The 27990-nt window shown below is 42.1% G+C and overlaps 1 protein-coding gene across 2 annotated transcripts; it reads right to left on the reverse strand.

Moving 5' to 3' along the window:
- Positions 1 to 487: 487 nt before the first annotated feature.
- On the reverse strand, positions 488 to 27937 carry LOC138978015 (zinc finger protein 714-like). 2 transcript variants are annotated; one of them, XM_070350629.1, is made up of 4 exons: positions 27781 to 27937; positions 27096 to 27325; positions 17375 to 17527; positions 488 to 6338 (listed from the first exon to the last, which is right to left on the reverse strand). In XM_070350629.1, exons 3-4 carry the CDS (start codon positions 17460 to 17462, stop codon positions 4465 to 4467), a joined length of 1962 nt encoding a protein of 653 aa, XP_070206730.1. In that variant the 5' UTR covers positions 17463 to 17527; positions 27096 to 27325; positions 27781 to 27937; the 3' UTR covers positions 488 to 4464. The 2 variants fall into 2 exon arrangements, with proteins under 2 accessions (XP_070206730.1, XP_070206731.1); XM_070350630.1 differs by lacking the exon at positions 27096 to 27325.
- Positions 27938 to 27990: the final 53 nt, after the last annotated feature.

The raw sequence follows: 27990 nt of genomic DNA on the forward strand, positions 1-27990 counted from the left end.
CAACCACACACACACACACAACCACACACTCACACTCAACCACACACACACTCAACCACACACACACACACACACACTCAACCACACACACACTCACACTCAACCACACACACACTCACCCACACACACACTCAACCACACACACACTCACACTCAACCACACACACACTCACACTCAACCACACACACACTCAACCACACACACACACACACACTCAACCACACACACACACACACTCAACCACACACACACTCACACTCAACCACACACACACTCAACCACACACACACACACTCAACCACACACACACTCACACTCAAACACACACACACTCAACCACACACACACACACACTCAACCACACACACACTCACACTCAACCACACACACACACTCAACCACACACACACACACACTCAACCACACACACACTCAACCACACACACACACACACACACACAAATACAGAAGGATATTTAAACAGTGGTCAGTCAAGAAGATTGTTTTATTCAAAAAGGGTAAAGGCATAAAACCACCGACCCTAGTCTAATGTTATCACACATACAAGTTTTAACACAACTGAAAGTTACAGCTCTCAGTAGCACACTCAGTAAGTATGGTGTGTCTTAGTGTTTACGTAGAGGGGTGATAACTTAATTAGCCTTATACTGACACTGATATGACGGCTTACTAGCACCAAAACTAAAAATGATTAATTAACCCGTGAAAGTTACTAATTTTCACGAGAAAATTACAATTCAATTATGTCGTGAATTTCACGCGTTAATTACTAATTTTCACGTGTTAATAGCTTGTTTGTTCGTTCATGGGCTGAAACTCCCACGGCTTTTACGTGTATGACCGTTTTTACCCCGCCATTTAGGCAGCCATACGCCGCTTTCGGAGGAAGCATGCTGGGTATTTTCGTGTTTCTATAACCCACCGAACTCTGACATGGATTACAGGATCTTTTTCGTGCGCACTTGGTCTTGTGCTTGCGTGTACACACGGGGGTGTTCGGACACCGAGGAGAGTCTGCACACAAAGTTGACTCTGAGAAATAAATCTCTCGCCGAACGTGGGGACGAACTCACGCTGACAGCGGCCAACTGGATACAAATCCAGCGCGCTACCGACTGAGCTACATCCCCGCCCTGTGTTAATAACTAATTTTCAAGTGTTAATGTCTAATGTTTAGTTTTGGCCTGCTTCCTGACGGCTTACTAGCACAAAAACTAAAAATTAGTAATTTTCACGCGTTAATTACTAATTTTCATGTGCCTCGTGACTGTTTGGGCTCAATGCGCATGCGCGACTGTTACACCGGCCAGAGCGAAACATCCATCGATTCGAAACTTTTCTGGTCCATAGTTCTTTAATCCGATGCACATTAACAATGAGAGCTGAGCGCATTTGTAGATAACCGTGACATACAACTGTATGTCCGACAACTTGTTGAATAACGAATTCTATCGAAAGATATTTGTGAAAGTGTGTGAGTCTCGACCGAAGAGATCTGTCTGCTAGTGGTCGGACCTTTAGCACATGTCCGGCCGGCCGCCATTTTTCCTCTCTCGGTTCGAACATTTTCGGATCGATTGTCCTGTACCAATACACTTTTATGTGTTTCTTTATTTGGTGTTTAACGTCGTTTTCAACCACGAAGGTTATATCGCGACGAGGGAAAGGGGGAGATGGGATAGGGGAAAGGGGGGAGATGGGATAGAGCCACTTGTTAAGTGTTTCTTGTTCACAAAAGCACTAATCAAAAAATTGCTCCAGGGGCTTGCAACGTAGTACAATATATGACCTTACTGGGAGAATGCAAGTTTCCAGTACAAAGGACTAAACATTTCTTACATACTGCTTGACTAAAATCTTTACAAACATTGACTATATTCTATACAAGAACCACTTAACAAGGGTTAAAGGAGAAACAGAATCCGTTAGTCGCCTCATACGACATGCGGGGTGCAGAGAAATAAGGATGTGGAAAAGAAGACTTTTGGTAAGTGAAATAAAGGTGATGGATCCAGTCAGGTAGAAATAAGACAACAAGAAAAGAATTGGAAAACTGCAGGGAATAGTAGGGAGAGTTTTCTTGGAAGGAATTATAGGTGAAAGGACTGGTAAGGCAGAAATAAGACAAAAGAAGAGAAGAAACAGAACCGTTAGTCGCCTCTTACGACATGCTGGGTAGCATCGGGTAAATTCTTTCTAGTCCTAACCAATAAGGGACTCCCCCTAACCCGCGGGGGGTACTTTTATGTGTGTGGTAGTGGAAACAAATATGAGGTACGGCTGTCTGCCCGACAAGTTGTCGAATAAGGAATTATATATTCAGGAATGGGAATTGAAAATTGTAAAAAAAGGCTGAAAATATTTAACTGAAGACGCTTCAAGTCGACGGCGCAAAGCGCCTAGTCTTACTTGGGGGGTCCGGGGGCATGCCCCCCCGGAAAATGTTTTCTCCAAAGAACCCAGATGGTGCAATCTGGTGTCATCTGAGCTCCAAGTTTGCCATTAAATTCTGTTTTTAGAATCAGAGTTTTTAGTACCAATTTTTGATTTTTTGAAGAAAAAAATATACATGTATTATATGGTTGAAATTTGTTAAAAAATTGATCTGTTGAGACAAACAGGAAAATGTAACTTGTAACACAATCTGTGCAATCTGGTTTACTTTCAAACATAAAAGTTACAAAGGCTCACCAATAAGAATTGCCTACGTAAGTTACTTTCCCATGATCTCTTACAAGGAGTTTAAAAAAAAAGTATAAACAAAAGTATAAAAAAAAGAAGAAGAAGAAAATAAGGCTCAACGCATAGATTTTTCTTCGATTTGTGGGTTAGCGGTTTGGGTACCAGCCCAGCTCCAACCCTTGCTTAAATTTGGTAAATATAGTTCGAAGAATACGATCAGCACAGTGACATTCGAATGGAGAAAAACTGAAACAGATGCGCAAAGTTCAGATCTTGAGCGGTGTTCTTCGCTTGACTTGAGCCAAAATCTGTTCTTCTTCTGCCGTATAATTTATAGCCACGCCGCGAAAAATACACTGTCACCTATCTCTATATATTTATAGATATCGATATACATATATATATACGGCTTCTCTGTGTGTGTGAGTGTTTGTGTGTGTGTGTGGGCACACCTGTGGATTGTAGAGTTCTGTTTGTGATGGGGTCTAGCGGCTTTTGTCTGGCTGTATGTTCTGGCATTTGAGAAGCCATAACAGATAATATAGGGCTAAGAAATAAGCTCTAAAATTCTCAATCCCGTTTGACAGGACTTCGCCTTCAAAGGTGATTGTGGTGAACCGCCACGCTGTCTGTCTCTGTCTCGCGATTCACCCCGGTGAAGCCGGGTATTCCTCTAGTTATAAATGTATGCGAATTCAGCATACTTTACGATAAATTAGCTCAGCCAAACAATGGACACTGACTGACTGAGTAAAATCATCAAACATTTGTCAGAAATAAACGATAATTAGAAAATGAGCAACTGTATCCGAAGGGTATATGCATGTATACCAATCAGGTTTATTGCTTATCAATTTCATTAAATGGAAGGTATATTTGCTTCTAAAGGAATTTGTGCAGGTAGATTTCCTCAGGACGTTCGGAAGAGCGTTCTAGAGGCTGTTACCTGAGTAACCTAGACTAGACTTAAATAGGTCTATCCTAGGAGGAGGAGTGATCAATTTCATAAAGTAGTGTGAATTCTTCAGAGTACTTTGAACAAATGGGAATGGTTTCGGGTAGATTTCCAGAGATAATTTTATGCATCAGGATTCCTTTGTTATAAAAATATAAGCCATCCTTGACTTTATGCAATCTAACTCGGTGAGAGTAGTCTGCTTGAGTAATACTACTTTTACCGCTCTTTTATGTACTCTGCTAAGTGGCTTTAAAAGTTTTAGGAAGTGTCACTTGCTGAGTCCCATAAAGTGGATGCGTAATCAATAACTGACTGAATATGAGCAATAAAGAATAAATTCCTGGTGTGGCAGTTCAGGAAGTGTTTGATTCTTAGATCTATTCATGTAGTACTCATTAGTGCCAGTAGTACTAGTAGGTACACTTTCTTTGACACTACTTTACTAAAATGCTCTATGTGGGTTGACCAAGATTAGATAGGATGTTGTTGATATAAACACCTAGGTAGCACTTTATGATAGTATTAAGCCATCAATAATAAAATCGGGACCAGTTGAAGCAATATATTTATATATGCATGTGTCGTGAAACCCATACTTTTTACGTTGAATTCTTCTTTGGAAAGTATGGGTCGCACAAGACCCACATCATCCGGACTGTGTAGTCTGAAGCGTGATCCGGTAAAGGTTAAGGGACATATGATATAGGTCAGTCCATTCTGTCAACTAGCTCGCAGGAGGGCTCTGGGAGTGTGACATAGCCGCGACAAGCTGGCGGGTACGTCGCAGCTAGCCGCGACAAACCTAATCTGCATAGCAAAGTATAGGCTCGCAGTGAGCTGGCAGCAAGGTCGAAGCATCTGGATGCGGCAATATGACAACATAACCTAACCGTGTCTCTCTAGTAGTGTCCTTTCTTGGGGGAGGCTCAGTGTCACGAGTGTGAATTAACATGTGGTGCTTCAATCTGCTGGCAATGGCAAATCTGGCACCGCACTGGGTGCATGCATGATTTTTCTCGTTTGTGTGTACAAACCTGTGTCTGCTTAGACTGCTGGGATGGTTGAATTTCATGTCACACTGTGAACAAGCATATGGTTTTTCTACTGAGTGTGTCAACATGTGATTCTTCAATGAATAACGCCGTCCATACCCAAAACCGCATTGCTTGCAAACATATTTTTGACCCGAATGTGTAGCCATGTGCTGTGCTAAACCCTCCCTTTGAAAGTATTTTTTCCCACACAGGTCACAAACAAAAGTTTTTTCTCCGTGTGTCAACATATGAGTAGTCAAGGTCGTTCGCCGTGCAAATGTTTTGTGACATGTCGGGCATGCATGTGGTTTTTCCCCTGTGTGTATCAGCATGTGTTGCCTGAGATGAGCAGCATTCCTCCACTTTGCATCGCACTGTGTACATGCATATGGTTTATCTGGTGAATGTATTTTTATATGTTGCTTAAAACTACGTAGCGTGAAGGTTTTATCACACTCCTGACAATTAAACAATGTGTCTTTTGTGAGTTTTAAGTCGCTGATTTGTTTGACCTGAGTGAACGGTGCACATGCTGTCTCCCCCTCGTGACATGCATGTGATTGGTCCTCAAACTGAACACTGCTCTTGTGTTGCTCATCACTCCTCGCTTCAATTTCACAAGTCTCTTCACGTGTCTCAATGTGACGATTCTCTTGGCGTGTTTCAATTTGACGATTCTCTTCACGTGTCTCCATTTGACGAATCTGTTCACATGTCTCAATTTGACGAGTCTCTTCACGTGTCTCAATCTGACGAGTCTCTTCACGTGTCTCCATTTGACGAATCTGTTCACATGTCTCAATTTGACGAGTCTCTTCACGTGTCTCAATCTGACGAGTCTCTGCACGTGTCTCAATTTGACGAGTCTCTTCACGTGTCTCAATCTGACGAGTCTCTGCACGTGTCTCAATTTGACGAGTCTCTTCATTTCGAGACTGTTCGCATGTCTCCATTTGACAAGTCTTTTCATGTGTCTCCATTTGACAAGTCTTTTCATGTGTCTTCATTTGAAAAACGTCTTCGAATATCTCAATGGGACCAGGCTCTTCACATATCTCAAGCTCACAGGTCACTTCAAACGCCTCCAGCTCCACTTTCACGACATCCATTCCACAGTGGGAGGAGGCGAGAGGAAACTCTATGTCCCACTGTCCCTCAACCTTCACCTTCTCACCATCCAGTCCACGGTGAGACGAGGCAAGGGGAACCAGAGCGTCACACTGAGCATGTCTACCACTGCTAGCATCCTCGGTGTGATAGTGTCGTTCACCAGGAACCGTCACTGATGGCTCCTTTTTGACTGCGAAGGCGCTGTCGGACGCAGAGTTGCCTGTCCTTGTCTTCGCTGGGGGTACAGAGCTGTTAGTGTTACACTCAGCAGCGAAGTCACAGTCCTCGTCTTTTATTTCCAGCTTTTCTTGCATTTTGTTTGCTTTACCCTTCTCTTCCATGGCTGTTCTGTTGGTGGGTGCATGGTTTCCCGCGCAGTCCAACCCTGTCTCAGACCTGACGTGGAAGCCAGTGGCAAGACCGGTCGGACTGTGGCGTGTACACCGGCTGTCTCTCTGTGCTGACGTCTGTGGTGTGTGGTCCATGGATGTGGTGGCTGTCTGCTCTGTGCTGACGTCTCGTCTCAGTGAGTCTGCAAAACATACATCAGCGATAACATTAATAGTGGGGCGGCTTAGCCCAAATGTTCAAAAGAATTGTGCATTTTGTTATACAAGCACCAAATTTGGCACAAATGTACATTAATATGTTGCGAACATTGATATTGGGCCACTTGAAATTCTCTCTATATGTCCGCCATATTGGATTTCAAAATGGCCGCCACTTGAAATCTACGTTTGCTATTATCTCTGGACATAATACAGCTATTGACTTGGGTCTGGTATCTAAATGTATGTTTTTTGGGGCAAGGAATCCAATGGTACCAATTACAACTTGGTATTATCCATCACAGCCTGTTATATAATTGTATTTGGAAATTATCTAGGCAAATATTGGATTCAATACAATACTTTGAAAAGAATGTCTTAGTTCTGTAAATGTCTTAAGTCTTTCTTTCTTTCTTTCTTTCTTTATTTGGTGTTTAACGTCGTTTTCAACCATTCAAGGTTATATCGCGACGGAATGTCTTAAGTATAATACTGACATGCTACATGGTCTAGTATCTGAGGCTAGGTGTATACTGACATTCTACAATGGTCTGGTATCTGAGGCTAGGTATATACCGGTACTGAAGATACGTGTACATAAACAGTGTGATGTTAACAAGTTCAGCATTGCCACAAGTACATGTATGTTGTTGACTCATCGTCATGTGCAGTCCCCTTCACACACACAGAGGGCTGTGCACTGAAGGGCAGCCTTTTTGCACTTGCAGCGCCTCACACACCCTTTCTTGCACTTGCAAGAAACCAGCTCAATGCAGCTGTGAGCTGCCTCAGGTAGCCTGGTCCAGTAAGGTGTGTACTGTCCTTCTCCAGTCCTTGACCAACCCCAGTCGGTTGGTGGAGGGAGCTCTGGTGCTGGCAGCAGTATCTGACCCCACACATGTCCACCTTGATACACTGCCCTCTTGACATGTTCCTCCAGAGCTGCCTTCGTTGGAGGAATGAGCTGCACATTGTTCTTCCTTGCGAAGATTTTCCTCCTGGCCTTGTCAATGTCTGTGCATTTGCTGGTTCGATCATACAACAGGATCACGAACCTCTCGATCATGCGCATTGGATCGTCTGGTATGTCATGCGGTGCAGAGGACAGCAGCAGCAGCGCCTCAGTGAGTTCTGGCAGTACTGTCCAGACTGCCCATGCAGTCTTCTTGCCACGTCTAGCAAAACTAGACACAGTGTCGCATCCAGTTAGAGCGTGGGACATTGGCAGTGCACGAGCCTTCTCTCGTCCCAATCCAGCTGCTATTTCGTGTGCTGCTAGGTATCGAAAACTCTGGCCTGTTCCGAATGCCAGCCACAGTTTGTCTTCTGGTTGCAACTCCTGTGCCAGGGACACTGCCAGCACCACAACATCGGTATCTACAGTCCGGATGAGTATTGCATGGTGTCCATGGTGGGCTGCGTGAGATGCATGCAGCAACATCCGACTGTCAGCTTCTTCATGGTTACATGGGGCGAGTGAGGTCAGATCTGGCAATAGTGGCTTGCTGAGCACTGCCTCTCCATCAGTAATGACAAGTTGCTTGTCCTCCTGGTCAAACCATTCCATGAGAGCTGCTGAGAGGAACCTGAACAGCTCGGTCTTGTTGCTGTCCACTCGTAGGAAGTTCTGCCAGTTTCCTGGTATGGCTGCGGCAGCCACCACACGTCTCCGCACGCCTTGTCCCCGCTTTGCACGTGTACTACCTTTCAGTGAATCAGCAAGGTAAGTATCCCAGACAAGATCCAGGCGTGACACTGTTTGCAGCTTTGTGGACATATATGGGATGACGATCTGTTGTGCATACTCTTCAAAGGTTTTTGATGCAGCCGGCTTCAGCATCTGGACGATGGCTGCTCCATCAAGCACAATACAGGTCGTGACAGGAGTCTCTGTCTTTGCGTCGGAGACTTCTTCCAAGCATGTGAGGAGATCACTCTTGGTACCAGTGCAGAGGCTTCCACCATCAGACAATGCAGGAGGACATGCCTGATTCTCGTGACGAAAGAACTCCTCAAGGTTTCCATCCCTCGTCTGGCAGCCAATGTACATGCGTGCGAAGAGTTCACGGTCATTCTTGATGGAGGCGAGCTGTTGCTGACCTTTGCTCTGGCTTCTTGGAGTGGAAGTGCTGAACACCTTCAGCTTGTTACGAGGAATGGGGTCGTCCACTGCCTTTGTTCTGTCCAACAGACACCCTCTGGTGAAAGCCTCGAACTGCTCTTGGCCAATCCTCTTGGCATTCATCACGGTCTCCACGGCAGCAGGACCTGCAATCTCCTTTGTGTCCAGTTTGACTACATCCTGACTCTCCTCCTCGAATGGGTTGCCCATCTCCTCTATTACACCAACGAGAGAGCGAACATCTTTCACAAATGAGGCCTGTACGTCTGATCATGATGACGTGTGTCTGCTGTTTGCTGTCTCCAGTGTTGGTTCCCATCCTGGAATTCTTCGATCACCCTGGCAACTTCTGGTCACGCAACCATCCAGCGACGTAGGGCACTAGGGTTGTCAGTGAGCCCAACTGCTCCACCGTCTCCTTTGATGTAGCCATTATTCTGCTCATGTGCCTGGTCAATCGGGATTGAAGAGAACACCCTCTGTGTTTTCTGAACGGTGAAGTGGCCTTCCCTGAATTTCCTGGATACATCTGGGTGTTTGTTGGTGAGTTCGGCCATGTCCTTCAGGTGCACTGGTATTCACCTAGCATAGTGGGTGTGATCCAGTGCGTGGAACCAGTGGACCAGCTCAGTCAGAGCATCGAGGTAGATCATTAACGATCCCTGCCTGAGAGAACGCACATACACTTGAACCAACAGTTCTAGTTCCAGCACGGTTGCCCAGTAGTGAAACTGGGGGATGTCTTCTCCTCTCTGGCAACACCAGTCTTCAAACTCGGGAAGGTCCTCTGCATCTCTGGTTTTTCCCAGACAGTAGTGCTTGTAGGCACGGTGTTGCAGGATGTACAGTGCTGCTGCAGTCACTTGATGTGCTCTTCGTGTGCGCAAGACATGTGATACTCGCAGGAATGAGTCTGCTGTCCCTGCTGTCGCAATCTCGGCTTGCACAAGTGCTTGCACCCAACCACTCCCTTGCAGCCAGTCACCCAGTGTCCTCAGTGCCGCCATCTCTATGTGGAGGCCACCAAACATCACCACTATCTGGTCTTCACCATAGCTCTCTGGCCACTTCCATTGTATTTGCTTGGCCAAAGCAAACAGTGGCTGATCAAAGGTGACCACTGGTGTCTGTCCAGGATTCAGGTGTTCAACAGCATTCTTCACGACGACCATTGAGTGCCGGATCATGGCCACTGTGTGGGCACTCTCCAGGAAGAGTGGAAGCAGCGACGTGGGGCAGATGACTCGAGCATCTGGTGGCTGTCGGCTGGCATGAAATGCAGCCCAAGATGTGTTGTCATTGTCCATTGTACCAGTGTTGTCTTCCAGGACTCGCTTTGCATTGCCTAGCCATTGGTATTCTTCATCAGTATGCTTTTTGAAGTCTCCTCTGGTCAATGACGCCACTCTAGCAGCTGGGACAGGCGACTTCTTGATGCTGCTAGTGACAGGGGGTACATCAGTGTAGAAGTGCGGCAAGGGGGCGACTGTCTTGGACCGTGCATCCCCAGATCCTCCAACAATGACGATGCTCCGATCCACTCCTTCACCAGTGTAAGAAGGATGTTGTATGAGGGAGATAGCGGTACCATGGAAGGAGTCCGTTGATGTTGTTGCACTGGGGTTGTGATCTATGTTGTCTACTGCGGCAGTTGTGAACACTTTGCCATGCATCTTCGGAGGGCAAACCACTCGTTCTCTGTGAAACTGTTGGCAGACACTGTTGCCCATCTGTGCTGAGAGCTCGAGCACTCTATCATAGGAGATGCTCAGGCCAAGGTGTGACAGTCTGTCGACCAATTCCTTCTTGCGTGTATGAGCATGCAGCATCATCCCCATGTATATTGGAAGTGGGGTCTCCTGTGCAACACTGTGCCTGACACTGGTGGATGATGTGGTGCCACGTGTTCGCTTCCCGTACAAAACGTTCTTATAAGAAATTGGACACCATTTCATATAAGATTCTTATAAGAGTCTTGTATGACAATTTCATATATGTGGCTTATAGGTATTTTAAATGCAAATGAGGTAAATTCTTATAAGAAACTTATATGAATCATATATGAACCTATAACCTGAGCTCATATAGGTCTCTTATATGAATCTTATATTCTCTTATAAGAAAGCTATAGGTCTCTTATATGAAATGTTCATATATGAGACTTATAAGAATCTTATATGAAACCTACATCTCCCTTATAGGATTCTTATATGTCTCATATATGATATTTATATGTCTCATACTAGACACACGACCTTGACCTACATTTGTGTTTACAAGGGAAATAACAGCAACAGTAACCTGCTTAACCCAATTTAACTGTCTTGACTTTGAATTATAATGAATCCAACTGCAAAATACCTTTTGGTTCAGTATATATACATATCTTTACTGAAGTTGTGTTTATTTTGAGGGCAAAAACAAACAGATCTCTAAATCACTGGTCACAAGAAGAGGAGTAAGACATGCATTGTCCTCTTCAAATCCAATAACTTTGAAACTTGAAATTATGAACAAGAAACAACAAACAAGTTACACAGCCACAAATAATTTTCTTGAATATGCACAGCTGTCACAGTTTTTTGTTGCTTGAACCAAAGTAGTGCTGGTAAACATGATTTGATCACCTGATGCAGAACCAGAACTGTAAAGTAAAACAAATAATGGAGGGAAATTCTGGATTTTGAATAAACACAAACCTGTCAGTGTCAAGCTGTTGGGCTGGTTGGGCTGCCAGCCACCCACAAACATCAGCATGACATAAACATTCTCTTCACATATTCATACATCAAGTCCAATTATTTCTGTAAGAACTTTGCATTTTAGTCCTGCTCTTTCACTGATTTTCTGCTAAACATTCACAGAGCTGCTGTCACAAAGATGGCCGTTCAGTCAGGGGGAGATAATGCTCAAGGCAAACCATCCACTTCCTGTTCATATATGAAAGCCAGTATTGCCAGTAATTCAGCATTGTCCAATATTTTTTCTAAGTCCTGAATTCTCCTATGCAGAAACTAAGTGCTGATTCATATAAGAGTCATATAAGATTCATATAAGAAACATATAAGAGAACTATAGGTTTCTGGAAGTGCAGGTTCTCATATATGATTCATATATGATTCTTATATGAATTGGGGTCTTTTTCATATAAGAGACTTATAAGAAACCTATTCCTACAACTGACATACATAGCTTTTTACTTGTCATATATGAAACTTATATGTTTCTTATAAGAAACTTATAGATTTCTTATATATGTCTCTTATATGTTCATATATGTTCATTTCGTACGGGTTGTGTTTGATGCTGTTGAACTTCAGTATCTGGGCTGTGGCCATTGCTGCAGGGTTAGTGTCTGCCATCTGTTCCTTGATGCTGGGTCCCTCTAGGATCATACTGACTAGGGCAAGCAGCAGCGGTGGCACAGATTCTTCTTGACATCCTTCAGGGAATCCTGTGAAGGGCTTGGCTTCTCCAAACATGTGACGGCGAACAATCTGTGCAGCATGGGCAAGATGGACTGCATCACTATCACTGTCCAGCTCGCAGGCTTTGGCAGGAGCAGCACCGACATCTTCTTCAAATGCCATCAGGATGTCTCTCCCCTTGGTGTGTGCCCGCATGTCAGGAAACTGAGCAAGCAGTCTCTGTTTCAGTCGTGTGGAGTGGACTCTCGTGTCGAGCTGGACTCCTAGCTGTTCCATTCTTGACTGATATAGCTGGACAAGGTCAGCTAATCTGAATACTGTTGCCGTCTCCTCATCTTGTCTGGTTTCTTCAATGTAGAGGACGAGTTCAGCGAAGACAACTGCCGACATTGCTCTCTCTTGGTTTGTGTCCTGTGATCCTGTTGACTGGGCCTTTCTTGTGCGATTATAAAGTCCTATCAAGCACCGTGGGTGATACTGGGCGTCCAACGCTACCATGTCCCCACCACTGAGATGGCCCAGCAGTTCTGTATCACCAAGAAGGGTTGCACAGGCACGCACCCGTCTGTCCAGTTGGAATGTTGCAGCTTTCCGAAGACTGTCAGCCCCAGCAGGTTGTTCACAGAAGAAACAAGTTTCTGGGACCTTCTTCTCTGTACACGATGAGCGTGAATGTAACCTGGTGCGTTTGCATGCAGCTTGTTCCTCGTCGCTCTCACCTTCTTTCTTGAGTGCTCTCTTTTGTGCTCTCTGCAGTTTGGTGTTGTTGTACTGGAGCCTGCATGTCTGATGATATTTTGCACCGTGTGCAACCATCGCAGCTTCAATGCCATGACCATCATCGAGTCTTTCCAGGTGAAATGATCCTGGAAGCTCTCCAAGTTCACTAAATTTGGCCAAGTTCTCTGCGAGTGAACTGTACCCACTCCCAATGTCTTTTCTCTTTGATTGGTGAGGTTTGGTCAGTGTCTCCGTCTTGTCTTCTTGACATATAAGGCATAACTTCCAGTCAGTTGTGGTGAGGTGCTGTGATGTTGATGTTAAAGTTCCCTCAACATCAGCTAGTCCGAAGCTCTTGGACATGGTGGAACTGTCTTCTGAACTTGCAATGATACAATGATACAATGTTAACATTTCTGTTATCACCACTACCACTACCACCACCCCTACCACTACCACAACCACCACCACCACCACCTCCACCACCACCACCAGAATCAAGTCAATAGTTACATTAGATCACATACATTAGATCATACATTACATACATACATTAGATCCATTACATGGCCGCTTCTTTGAGATAATGTCAAATGTAGATCGTAAAGCAGCCATGTAATGTAAAGCAACCATTTTGAAATCCAATATTGCGGCAAATACTTGACAATACCAAGTGGTAATTGGTACCATTGGATTCCTTGCCCCCCAAAACATACATTTAGATACCAGAATCAAGTCAATAGCTGCATTATGTCCAGAGATAATAGCAAAGGTAGATTTCAAGTGGCGGCCATTTTGAAATCCAATATGGCGGACATATAGAGAGAATTTCAAGTGGCCCAATATCTGAAAATGTTCGCAACATATTAATATACATTTGTGCCAAATTTGGTGATTGTATAACAAAATGCACAAAAGGTTTGCTAAGCCGCCCCACTATAAAACATCCGACATCACACATCAATGACAATACTTCACCCGTGCTGTCCTCACTGCCAGGTCAGGGCTTTGCGTCACAGACAGACATAAACTTTTTGATCTAATGCAATGTTTGGCTCCTAGCCACTCGCCCATACAACAGTTCTGATATATATACAACACAATAAAAAGTCCAAAACCAAGCCAGAATGTCGCATCTTTTTAAAATCCAAATTTTCGGCCCGCAGGCCTTCTTCAAAGGTACACAGACCAAGCGTCTTATATAGGTCTTCTCGTAACAAGCATCATGCACACAAACAAGGGAAGTAACCAAATCCAACCATCACAAGGAGTGACATTTAATTAAAGGCACAGTCAGCTTCACGTAAACCATCAGTTTCTGGTTACAGACACTGTCAGGCTTTTACACACAGTACAAACACCCTTTCGTTTAAACAGTCACCGCTTCAGAACATCCTAGGTGCCCTCCGGAAAGAGCGAACATTTTTCAAAGAATTTATTTGTGCGTGGCCAGCCGGATTTACAATGAGACAAATCGCACGTCTCGTTTTGGCACTAGACCTAACTTTTAAAATCTAAATGATAAATTGACAGCTTGTTACACAAAAATTCTTAAATCTTAAAAGAATTCTTTATTCATCAAGACAAGATCAGTACACTTTGAAGTTTTGAAAGTTTGAAAAAAGGGAGCCCGGAAAAAGATTACGCAAGGCAAAAGACGAATTTTATGCATAGCGCTTGCTTCTTTAGAAGCCAACCGCCGCCAATAAGTTTGTGTGACTCGCAGCTGTTTGATGCATTTTAGATTCAGAGGTACACAATAACGTGCTATGGCAGATGATGCAAGTCGCATTGAAATCACAAACTGACGACTACATTGTGAAACAAGAAGGGCAAAGCCCATACGACTCACATGCTTGACCTTGACCTTTACATGACAAACCTAGCAATGACATCATACACTAAGAACTGCTTTACACATTTTTCCTACCAAAATACATGTGACCTTGACCAGGTCATCCAAGGTCATGCAACACAAAGCTGTTAATTCAAGACATAGGAAGTACAATGGTGCTTATTGGCTCTTTCTACCATGAGATATGGTCACTTTTAGTGGTTCACTACCTTATTTTGGTCACATTTCATAAGGGTCAAAGTGACCTTGACCTTGATCATATGTGACCAAATGTGTCTCATGATGAAAGCATAACATGTGCCCCACATAATCTTTAAGTTTGAAACAGTTATCTTCCATAGTTCAGGGTCAAGGTCACTTCAAAATATGTATACAATCCAACTTTGAAGAGCTCCTGTGACCTTGACCTTGAAGCAAGGTAAACCAAACTGGTATCAAAAGATGGGGCTTACTTTGCCCTATATATCATATATAGGTGAGGTATTGAATCTCAAAAACTTCAGAGAAAATGGGAAAAATGTGAAAAATAGCTGTTTTTTAGACAACATTTATGGCCCCTGCGACCTTGACCTTGAAGCAAGGTCAAGATGCTATGTATGTTTTTTGGGGCCTTGTCATCATACACCATCTTGCCAAATTTGGTACTGATAGACTGAATAGTGTCCAAGAAATATCTAACGTTAAAGTTTTCCGGACGGACGGACGGACGGACGACTCGGGTGAGTACATAGACTCACTTTTGCTTCGCATGTGAGTCAAAAAAGGAAAGTGGATCACACGAGTTCACGATAGCTCATGGGTTAGATAAACCACGAAAACGGGTGTGTGGTTTACGCAATCTAAATAGCTATTCAAACGAACGAATGCTATCAAATGCCATTTCAAGTGTGTTCCATAAGCTTTTTCATGAGAAGATTTAAATCGTTCTGTATTAAACTAATTGAGGCAGACTGGGCCTTTAAGCTTTCAAAACACTTCCTTTTGCAAAGTGAAGACATCCTTCCTGGTACATGTAGCATAATTAGTAACGCACCATCGTATGTTAGAACTTCGGAAGCGATCTGAGGGCCTTTTCCTTTGGTATTATGCTTTAAGTCTTTTTTTCCATTGTTGTGATTTTAAAGGTGCAGGAATACTGCTACAGTGGAACCACCCTTTTAAGACCTTCATGGGGCGGGGATGTAGCTCAGTTGGTAGCGCGCTGGATTTGTATCCAGTTGGCCGCTGTCAGCGTGAGTTCGTCCCCACGTTCGGCGAGAGATTTATTTCTCAGAGTCAACTTTGTGTGCAGACTTTCCTCGGTGTCCAAACAAGCACAAGACCAAGTTCGCACGAAAAAGATCCTGTAATCCATGTCAGAGTTCGGTGGGTTATAGAAACACGAAAATACCCAGCATGCTTCCTCCGAAAACGGCGTATGGCTGCCTAAATGGCGGGGTAAAAAACGGTCTGATACACGTAAAATTCCACTCGTGCAAAAAACACGAGTGTACATGGGAGTTTCAGCCCACGAACGCAGAAGAAGAAGAAGAAGAAGACCTTTATAAATCTGAGAAAATCAGGTCTTAACAAGTCGCGTAAGGCGAAAATACAATATTTAGTCAAGTAGCTGTCGAACTCACAGAATGAAACTGAACGCAATGCCATTTTTCAGCAAGACCGTATACTCGTAGCATCGTCAGTCCACCGCTCATGGCAAAGGCAGTGAAATTGACAAGAAGAGCGGGGTAGTAGTTGCGCTAAGAAGGATAGCACGCTTTTCTGTACCTCTCTTTGTTTTAACTTTCTGAGTGTGTTTTTAATCCAAACATATCATATCTATATGTTTTTGGAATCAGGAACCGACAAGAAATAAGATGAAAGTGTTTTTAAATTGATTTCGACAATTTAATTTTGATAATAATTTTTATATATTTAATTTTCAGAGCTTGTTTTTAATCCGAATATAACATATTTATATGTTTTTGGAATCAGCAAATGATGGAGAATAAGATAAACATAAATAGATCGTTTTATAAATTTTTATTTTTTTTTACAATTTTCAGATTTTTAATGACCAAAGTCATTAATTAATTTTTAAGCCACCAAGCTGAAATGCAATACCGAAGTCCGGGCTTCGTCGAAGATTACTTGACCAAAATTTCAACCAATTTGGTTGAAAAATGAGGGCGTGACAGTGCCGCCTCAACTTTCACGAAAAGCCGGATATGACGTCATCAAAGACATTTATCAAAAAAATGAAAAAAAAGTTCGGGGATTTCATACCCAGGAACTCTCATGTCAAATTTCATAAAGATCGGTCCAGTAGTTTAGTCTGAATCGCTCTACACACACACACAGACACACACACGCACACACACACGCACACACACACCAGGCATGGTACTGAAGGAATGGCAATTTCAGCTGAAATAAAGCTACACCACGACCCTCGTTTCGATTCCCCCTCGATGTTAAAATATTTAGTCAAAACTTGACTAAATATAAAAAGGAGGGGTCTTAAAATGGGGGTAAATGTACAGAGGTTATGAACAGAAAATCTCAAAAAGCAAGGATAAGGTCTTAAAAGGGGGGTTCCACTGTACAGCAGTACCTCCGATGTGTGGACCCTCCCATGAGAGGACACCTCCCTTAAAAGGACACCTTCTCTTGTCCCTTTTTACATTATCTCTACCAAAGTATACCTGTCATGAAAGGCCACCTGTAATGTAGGGACACTTTTGGCTGGTCACAAGGGTGTCCTTTCATCGCAGGTACCACTGTACAAGCGCCTATTGCAGCCTGCCTTAATGGTTTTACCGTGAGGGCGGAAAACAACACTTATCATAATTGTCATGCCAACACCTGAACATTTGGTTGGTGTGAAATTGAAAAACGAGATATCAAAGCACTCACCGTGTGGCTGTGGTGCAGCAGGATAAGACACTGGAGGATCTTCACCCACATCCATCTCCATCTTATCTGCTGGGAGCCCTTCATCCATCTTGTCACATGTGCAGCATTGCTATTGTCCCCAGCACACTGCCGTTGCTCCTGGCAACAGTCAAACTTCAAACAAAATTAAAGAAAACCAATAAGCATTCATAAACTTATTTATAAAATTAAAAATGCTGAGATTCAATCATAAAAAATAGTGCACAGCAATTAATTCAAAACTAATCATTTCAGCAATGACCCAGCAGATTCCTTTTTACATTTAGTCAAGTTATGACTAAACTAGAGGAATACCCGGCTTCGCCGGGGTGAATCGCGAGACAGAGACAGACAGCGTGGCGGTTCACCACAATCACCTTTGAAGGCGAAGTCCTGTCAAACGGGATTGAGAATTTTAGAGCTTATTTCTTAGCCCTATATTATCTGCTGTGGCTTCTCAAATGCCAGAACATACAGACAGACAAAAGCCGCTAGACCACATCACAAACAGAACTCTACAATACACAGGTTTTTGCCCACACACACACACACCAACACACACACACACACAGAGAAGCCGTATATATATATGCATATCTGTATCTATAAATATATAGAGATAGGTGAGAGTGTATTTTTCGCGTGGCTATAAATTGATTCGACCTTTTCACTTTGACAGTAAGAACAACTTACGGGTGCAAGGGAAGCGTTGTGGACAGCGCAGTGGACAGCGCAGTGACATTCTAAAAATAGTAATAGTAACTTACAAACGGGAAAGCCACACGAAGGAAGGGAGATAAACGCCAAACACTGGAGAAGATAAGGAAGAGTTACTTATAATGGTGAAATGAACACAAAAACCAAAATCAGTTCAGCGCTGCGCGCTGAGAGCACGTGTTGAAATATCTCATCGATGATATTGTGTCCGGGGTGTAGCTGAATACGGTGTCCAAATTTGAAAAAGATCCAGCGAGAACTTTGGCGTTGTGATGTGGTGTAGCGGCTTTGGTGTGTCGGTATGGGGGCCCGGGTAGCTGAGGTGGAACCAAAATCGGTTCAGCGCTGCGCGCTGAGAGCACGTGTTGAAATATCTCATCGATGAGGTTGTGTCCGGGGTCTCTCTGAATAAGCCCACCAAATTTGAAGCAGATCCATCGAGAACTTTGGCCGTGCATGGTGAATACACAGATACACAGACACACACACAGACACAAGTCGTATATATATATAGATGTTTTAACATCGAGGGGGGAATCGAGACGAGGGTCGTGGTGTATGTGTGTGTATGTGTGTGTGTGCGTGCGTGCGTGTAGAGCGATTCAGACCAAACTACTGGACCGATCTTTATGAAATTTGACATGAAAGTTCCTGGGTATGATATCCCCATACGTTTTTTTCATTTTTATGATAAATGTCTTTGATGACGTCATATCCGGCTTTTCGTGAAAGTTGAGGCGGCACTGTCACGCCCTCATTTTTCAACCAAATTGGTTGAAATTTTGGTCAAGTAATCTTCGACGAAGCCCGGACTTCGGTATTGCATTTCAGCTTGGTGGCTTAAAAATTAGTTAATGACTTTGGTCATTAAAAATCTGAAAATTGTAAAAAAAAAAAAAATTTTATCAAACGATCCAAATTTACGTTCATCTTATTCTCCATCATTTTCTGATTCCAAAAACATATAAATATGTTATATTTGGATTAAAAACAAGCTCTGAAAATTGAATATATAAAAATTATTATCAAAATTAAATTGTCGAAATCAATTTAAAAACACTTTCATCTTATTCCTTGTCGGTTCCTGATTCCAAAAACATATAGATATGATATGTTTGGATTAAAAACACGCTCAGAAAGTTAAAACAAAGAGAGGTACAGAAAAGCGTGCTATCCTTCTTAGCGCAACTACTACCCCGCTCTTCTTGTCAATTTCACTGCCTTTGCCATGAGCTGTGGACTGACGATGCTACGAGTATACGGTCTTGCTGAAAAATGGCATTGCGTTCAGTTTCATTCTGTGTGTTCGACAGCTACTTGACTAAATGTTGTGTTTTCGCCTTACGCGACTTGTTTTCCTTTCAGGATCTCTTGACTACCTACGAGAAGTAAGTAACATTTTAGATCATTGCAGTTATTTACACAGATGTGAGTAATTATTGCTAGGCAATATTGCGGACAATTTTTTTTTAAACCTTCGAAAACCTCATCAAAAACTAAGATAATGCGTCCTTAGATAGTGTTTTGTTGACATTTTTGATTGAAATCATAACTTACATGATATGCATCCATGGCTTTGTTTTCGTGTTCGTGTGAGGATTTACGAAGGAGTGGAAGTAATTGAAGGAAGTGAACTCTACCGTAATGCACAAAAACACTGAAAACAGACGATGTGAGCGTCATTGCTGTTTTCGTTTATGATTGAAACATGCATGGTTTTCGACAGAAAAAAAGAAAATCTTTTGATCACTAATGGAAGCTTATCCATTTGCAAGCGCATGTGTATACAATGTTTATCCCACGACCTGCCGCTTTGTCTCTGTTAGCTGAGGAGGTGATTATTCTGCGTATTACATGGGTATTTTCATGATAATCGAGGCACTACTTTCGTTGTTAACAATCTCCAGGGTTTAACCTGGGAGAAAAAGGCAATGGGACATTTGTCCCCCTCAACCAAATTCCGATGGGACATAGTCGAAGGCAAGATCGAAGCGCCAAAGAGGCCTGTACAGTAAAACCTGTCTCTAACGGACACCCTTGGGGAATGGTAATAGTGTCCCTATTAGACAGGTGTCCCTTCTTCACAGGTGGAGGGGCCGGGGCAATATTTTACAAAGAGCACGTAAAATGAACAAGACACTTTTTGTCAGTCCTGTAGTATGTATTTATTGGATTGAACATGAGACTCACTGAAAATGTGAGTAAACAAATGATACATGTAGCAAACAACAACAACAACAACAACATCCCCCCCCCCCCCCCCCCCCCCCCCCCCCCCCCCCCCCCCGTTCCCTACACACACTGTGCATTCAAACTTACGCAAGTCGGACGTCACAAAGCTAAAAATAGCTGACTCTTCATCAGTCATTCAACGGGAAATCCCGCAGTGTGTCTCGACCAAATTGGGTCAGCTCTTGTTTCATTCAGTTTTTCTAGTCTCAGCATAAATGCATGGAACAAAAATTTAGCTGTGTTAACTATTGTTTCCTTCGAACGATTGCTTACAAAGAGAGAGAGATCATCACGTCTTCTTTTTCCGATTTGATCCTCGCGATCTGTGTTTTACCACATCCCATCTCCTTCGCCACATCTAGATCTCGGCATGATTGGCCGCTATCTAGTTTTTTCAAGGCAGCGACACGCTGCTCTAAAGTCAACGCTTTTCTTTTTCCTGCTGGAGACTATCATTCCATTTTCAAACACAGTAGTCTACTGTTGCTTTTGGTTGTGACTGTATCCACAATGCGGAAAAGCGAAAGTGAGCGAAGCGAAAGTGAGTGAGCGAAAGTGGGTCTCCATCTAAACAAGCCACTGATTGGTCAGAAAAGGGACAGGACAACCAATCAACAACCATTTGTGCTACGGCTACGGCTGCCGAGCACTGTCTGCATAACAGTCGAGTTTTCGAAGTTGCGTTTTTATGTACGTTGTGTCCGTTTGTGACAGTGTTTACACTTCCTACGGTCCGAAAAATCGTGTCCGCGTCAGTAAGTGGCAGGTGTCCGCCCGTTAAAGGTTAGTTATTGTTGAAATCATGTTCGTGCCATGATAAACTGTCCGTATGTAGCAGGTGGCCGTTACAATAAGGGTCCGCTAGACTCAGGTTTTACTGTACGCGTTTTTCACCAATGATGTAAAAGGGTGCAATATGGTGCCATCCAAAATTAGCCGCTATATCGTGTTATCCATGTGTGCATGTGCGTGTGTGTGTTTGTGTGCGTGTTTGTGTGTGTGTAATCCGATGTAAAGTGTACATTTGGTGGCGTGGTGGTACGTAATCTCAATGCACCCTTTGACGCACTGAAGGGAATTGTGATGGGACATTTTCAGATGTATGCGCCAATGGTGCAGGACGCACTAGTAAATGAAACCCTGATCTTGGTCGCAAAAATGATGTCCTCTCTAAACACAATTCGTTGCCTTTCTAAAACGTACTGATTAGAAAAATCTGTATTATTTTTTTCAATATAATTATAAATGACAAAATGCCATTCAAACATAAATGTCCACTTGCTCAACTAGGACAACAATGTCACATAATGACATATTTCACCAAATATTTAAAAACAGATATTTTCTCAGAAAAATTAAAAAAAATCAAGAAGAACTCCGCTTGTCAAAGATCCTGCGGTACGTTTATAGTCGCACATTTAGCTCATTTCCAGTCATTCTAAGACAATCGCGTTAGTTATACTTATAGTACTGCTGTGTAATATTAGGATGAATGAATTTCTAACTGCATATATTCATTAATCTTTATTTTAAAAAATTAATTTAAATTCAACTGTAGTTTTTGTCAAAATATCGTTCTATGATTGTAGATAAAAGTTTTGTGTATCTTTGTGCCAATTATTAAGCATTTCTGATGTATGATGTTGCTGTAAAACCGTTTCCTAGAAATCCAATATGACGCTGTGTATGCCAGTTTCCATAGCGACGGCAATCTATGTCCTTTAGTTTTCGCAATTTTTTCATTTCTTTATATAAGTCACTTCAATAACTACCCAGAAAACTAAGTTACTCCATGTATTTTCCATGTTTCGTTTTGGTCATTATAGTGCCGCTCATTGCCTTTAGAGTCAACACTGTTGCGACCCATCTCGTCATCGGCGCTTTTCCGGAAATGACCTGCGCTTTGTTGGAATTCCAACAATGGTCGCCATTGTAGGAATTCCAACTTTGCGCTACGCGATTCTAGAAATGTACCGCGCGCATAGTGAGAATTCTGCTCTTTCTTAGAATGCGATGTAAAATGATACGTCATGATGGCCTATGATGATCCTTGTGTTTTAAAGTGATCAATGCTTAGTCTTGAAAAAGCAGATGCATTATATAACGCACCAAACCAACCGAATTACAAAAAGCAAAAACGTTTTTGATAACTTCGGCGGGCTGTAACAACACAGTTCAAACTACAACGACCCATCCCACTCGACCAAAACGCAAACATTTTACGTAATTTTTTAACGTTTCAGATCTGACATTATTTTTACAACAACAAAAACACAACAAGAGTGTTCCGATATAACTTTTCACTGGTAACTATCAATTGTAATAATTTTTTTACTCAGTCTTAACTGATTATATATATATGTGCACGTCCTAGATACTGGGAAATACTATGGGTTGTCAACTTTGAATGACTGTCACAATATCTCTGAGCAATGGATGACAAAGGGGATGCTTTGATGTCAAAGGGGATGGATTTGACTTACTGTAACAACCAAGTTTGGGTTTCCAAACATTGCTGTGGGTTTTAAACGATTTAATTTTTAGCCAAAATGCCCCCAAAACAGCACCTAAAACTGGGACAAAAATACACCAGTCTGTGTTGCAGCTGTACATAATGGAGAATAAAGCTCTGTGAATTTTATTGTGATGTTTATGGGTCAGCTGAAGGATTATTCTCGACAAACACACTCAAGAATTACATCTATTTTTCTTCTTCTGGGAGTTTGATCGGCAAAGAAAACACGTAATCGTGGGTTACCGTCGTTTCCGGTTTCAACTTCATCAAAAAATGCGATCTGCTGAACAAAGGAAACCTCAAAGTTATTCAAAGTCATTATTTATTTATTTCAACAACATTTAGGTTTTCAAAACACAGCACTACGGTAGGAAACAAATTTATTTCAGCTTATAATCGCGCTTGAATGTACCCCACCCTTGTTTCGTTTCCATCTGTAATGCACGAAAGCATGGCCACAGCAGACGACAAATCCCGCATTGCCTATCACACACGCGTTGTGAGATCGCGGGAACACCGTGGAAAGTTCCATTCATGACGTTTGACCCGGTCATGTGAATAGACAATGAGAATTTATCCACCCAATCGTATTCGTTTCCGGTTTTTGAGACGTAACTCACGACAGACCACGCTGTATCTTCACTGTTTGAGACCTGTAAAATCTTTTTTGACAATTGTAGCATATATTCATCGACGAATTTTGCGATATTTTGCTGATTAAAGCTTGATCTGGTGCAAAGTTTGAGCAGCACATGTGTTCTCATGATCGGCGCCATTATGAAATTTTCGATTCTTCTGCAACGCACGATCGACAATCGATTAATTCTCTCATTTAGGATTGTCGCTTATGGAAACTTGAAAATTTCAAACTTTCATGTATGCATAGTTATTTATCTATGTAGTCCACATGCAATAATCAAGTTTTAGTTCTTTTCTTTGGAAATAAAAGACATTACGAACTTATGGTTTCCATGAAACTCACGACAGTATTATCTCTATACACATAAACCCAGTGAGCACAGATCGAAAACTTTTTGCTCACTTAAATCTTTCTATCATGTATTAAAACCCAAAAGGGTGCCCAAAAGGCTAGTTGCTACATTTGACCTACAAAAAAAACTTTTGCGCCTGGAAATTGCGTGGGTTACGGTTTCCACTTTCTACTTCGATCTAGTTAACTTATGGAAACTTGTAATTTCAAACTTTCATGTTTGCATATTTATTTATCAATGTTGTCCACATGCAAATTGCAATAATCAAGTTTTAGTTCTTTTCTTTGGAAATAAAAGACATTACAAACTATGGTTTCCATGTAACTCACGACAGTATTATCTCTATACACATAAACCCAGTGAGCACAGATCGAAAACTTTTTGCTCACTTAAATCTTTCTATCATGTATTAAAACCCAAAAGGGTGCCCAAAAGGGTATAGTTGCTACATTTGACCTACAAGAAAAACTTTTGCACCTGGAAATTGCGTGGGTTACGGTTTCCACTTTCTACTTCGATCTAGTTAACTTATGGAAACTTGTAATTTCAAACTTTCATGTTTGCATATTTATTTATCAATGTTGTCCACATGCCACATGCAATAACTGAGCTAAAGTTCTTTCCTGTGGGATATTGAAGCCTAAAGTGGAAACCATGTAACCCACGACATAGAGCGTACTGCATGTGTCTAATTGTCATTTCTAAAGAAACCCCGATATGAAAGGTCCTCTCTTTGACAGAAAAAGATACAGGCATGTCTTTTGCACTTAAAAAAGAGTATTTCACTCAATTCAGTCCTACTTTTTTTCCTGGTGTCCATGTCCCATAGTTGTGACCCAGTATCTAGGATGTGCACATATATTAAACTCACACAGTCTCTCTGGGCTGCAAAGACAGCATTACGTCCCGTTAATGAGTAGGCTCTTGTCACTGCATGGTAATCTAGGCTCTTGAAACGTAATGTGCAAGTTTGTGCGCTATATTGATGTGATTGATTGTTGCAAAATGTTGATTCAAATTAAAGATGATTTCAGCCTGTTGTAACAAACTAACACTCTACTCTGAGAAAAAAAAATCATTGTGTTCAAAATAGATCGAGACAGCAGCAACGAGCTAGCTGCATGCGCTGAGTGAGTGTCACTGAGAGAATTGTTACACAGTGTACCCCCACACCCCCAATTCAAGACTTCCCCTGTATAAGACCTTGCTTTTTCATATTATACACTTACACTTACACTTGCATACACTTGTTTTTCCATCCGAGGCCAAGGGCCTATAGTGGGTCTTTGTGTCGCAGCTCTTGGGTATTCGTTCCACCCACTTCTTGGGTGTCTTGACTGGAGGTAGTCAGCGGGAATTCAATACTATATTGGTGCTCTCTCAGGTTTCCATCAAGCCTTCCTTTGAAACTGTCCACGGACGGGGCGTTGACTACATACTCTGGTAAGCTGTTCCAGTTCCCGACTACTCTCAGCCCAAAAAAGTTTTTCCTGATATCCAGGCGGGATGCTCTTTTTTCCAGCTTGTATTGGTGGCCTCTTGTTCGGTCGTTCTTGCACTTTGGGAGCAGAGTTTCACTGTCCACATTGTACATTCCGTGGGTCAGTTTGTACGCCTCAATGAGGTCCCCTCTCAGTCTTCTATACGTCAGGCTTGGGAGGTTCAGGGCCCTCAGGCGGTCTTCGTACTCCTTCTCCTTGAGTTCAGGGACCATTTTTGTGGCTCTTCTTTGAATGCTCTCGATGAGCATGGCGTCTTTCTTCAGGGAGGGCGACCAGATGATATTGCCGTATTCCAGTATGGGTCTGATCAGGCCTTTGAAGAGTTGGTTCATCATGCTTTTGTCCATGTAGTCAAAGGTTCTCCTTATCATTCCAAGGATGCTGTTTGCTTTGTTTGTCGTCTTCCTGACGTGCTGTGAGAATTTCAATGTAGGGTCAACATGCACGCCAAGGTCCTTTTCACATGTCGTTACTTCGAGGGTCGTCTGGTTAGCTCCATCCTGCATGTGGTAATCATGTTCTTCGTTCTTTTTGCCCATGTGCATGACCTTGCACTTCCCAGCGTTGAAACGTAACTGGGTCAATCCACGGGAATGTCAACCAAAGCAGCATTTTTTTGAACTGACTTTTAATCATAAATTTTGGTATTAAGATGAAGAGAGATAACTAGACAATCATAAAATATGTGAGTTATTGCCCTTTTTTCACATTTCTAGTCAGGCGGCCATTTTGAAGTTGAGAGAACACATGGGTGAGATTTTCTGAAAAGATCCCTTTCAACAAAACACCCATTAAAAGTGAAAACAAAGCTGAAGGTGAGAATTTTTACTGCTTTCTTAAACTTCATTGATCAATCTATCTCTCCAAAGTGTTTTTTTAAAGATCTTATTGATTTAATGGTTCATGAAATGGGGTTGAGAAAAGGCTTTTGAATGTCATGTCAGTTACCATGCTTAGATATGAAGTTTTTATAACTTTTGAATCAGATGGATTAGAATCATGGTAATGCATATTCTCTGCCTTTATTAGGATGGGGTTAAAATACCATAAAAAGAAAAATGAATCTGTTCTCATTTCCATATTTATAGGGTAACTGACATGACGGTAACTGACATGACAGTTAAAGTAACTGACATGACAAACATGAATTGGACAGATTTGAAGATAACTTTTTGAAAGTAGCTTTTTTTTTTTTTTTTTTTTTTTTTTTTTTTTTTTTTTTTTTTTTTTTTTTAGCATTTAGTTGAGGATATTAATATTTTATGGATTTTATAAATCATGGATGAATATGGTATCATATAGAATATTTTTTACTACTTTTTCTTAATATTGTCATGTCAGTTACCGACTCTCGTCATGTCAGTTACCAGGGTAGGTCTAGCTTGTTGTTGAACAAGTAGTGAAAATGTTATTTTCAGGCAAAACCAATGGTTGTATCTTTTAGTTTAATGAATAAGGTATCCAACTTTATGTTATTTGTTGCTTTGCTAGTGGTCAATTCAGAAAGTTTTGAACTTGACTTTTGTACTTTTTTTTAATGTGTTTTCTGCGTCACGTCAGTTACCAAAATAAAAGAGCAAAACACACTAAATTGTAAAACATTTTTTCTGGTTTTCTTATTTTTCACAGAGCCGTTCATGTGTCTACAGTTGCAAACAAACCCAATTGTGTTGATATCGAATTTATTTCAGCCAGTAAAAAAATAGTTTTACCCGAAAGTGGAGTAAAAATGTCATGTCAGTTACCGTGGAATGAGCCAACTGCCAGTCGTTGGCCCACTGTTGTAGAGCTGTTAGGTTCCTCTGAAGTCCCTGACAGTCATTCTGGTCGTTTGCTGTGAAGAAGACCTTGGTATCGTCGGCAAAAATCCGGAGTAGGCCCTCCACTGCATCAGGCATATCGTTCACGTAGCAGACGAAGAGGATCGGACCGAGGACACTCCCCTGGGGAATACCGCTGGAGACTGTGGTCCAACCTGATGATGCGCCATTCAGAGTCACTCGTTGCTGTCTTTCGCTTAAAAAGTCAGTGACCCAGCTATTATACCTTATTCATGACCTGTGAAAAGGGTATACTTTTTTTGTGCCAGTCGAAGGGTTGCCATTTCTAGAACGAGGCAGCTCGTTTCCGGAAATGCGGCGCTTTGTTGAAAATCAAATGAGGTTTCGGGAAATCCCGATTATTCCAACTCTGCCCCGGATTCTTACTTTGCGCCCAACATCATGAAGTCCCATGGTTGACAACCTACGCCATTTTCGGTGCATTTTCGTCGATTGAACAACCAAATTAATTAATTATGCTTCAATTAATTTCACGACAAATGTTCTTTGGCTTGCTTACATGGACTTGTATCAAAAATAAGTCAAGAATGTCACTGGATTCTGAGCTATGAATTTAACACGCTAAAGTTCAAGATTACCCAACAATTACCTTTTGCAAGACCTAAGACAGCTCCCCCAGTTGTTCGCGCCTTTGTCAGAATAAATAGTCTGCGATGTCTGCTAAAGTTGAGTCAATGCGAGATCAGTTGAGCAAAATATGGATCGCCGAAAACCTGCGGTTCTGTTCACGATTTGTAAACGCCATGATTTAGCGGAAGTGTAGCGAGAGAATGTAAGGGACGTTACTCAAACATTTTTG

This window comes from Littorina saxatilis, linkage group LG10, assembly GCF_037325665.1.
Source record: "Littorina saxatilis isolate snail1 linkage group LG10, US_GU_Lsax_2.0, whole genome shotgun sequence".
Classification (NCBI taxonomy): Eukaryota; Metazoa; Mollusca; class Gastropoda; order Littorinimorpha; family Littorinidae; genus Littorina; species Littorina saxatilis.

Bases quoted from the DNA above. Each gene is read 5' to 3' on its own strand.
- LOC138978015 (XM_070350630.1), bottom strand. From the start codon at position 17,462: ATGGATGAAGGGCTCCCAGCAGATAAGATGGAGATGGATGTGGGTGAA. The intron at 6,339-17,374 runs GTGAGTGCTTTG...TATGTTTTGCAG, and splicing joins TGCTGCACCACAGCCACACG to ACTCACTGAGACGAGACGTC.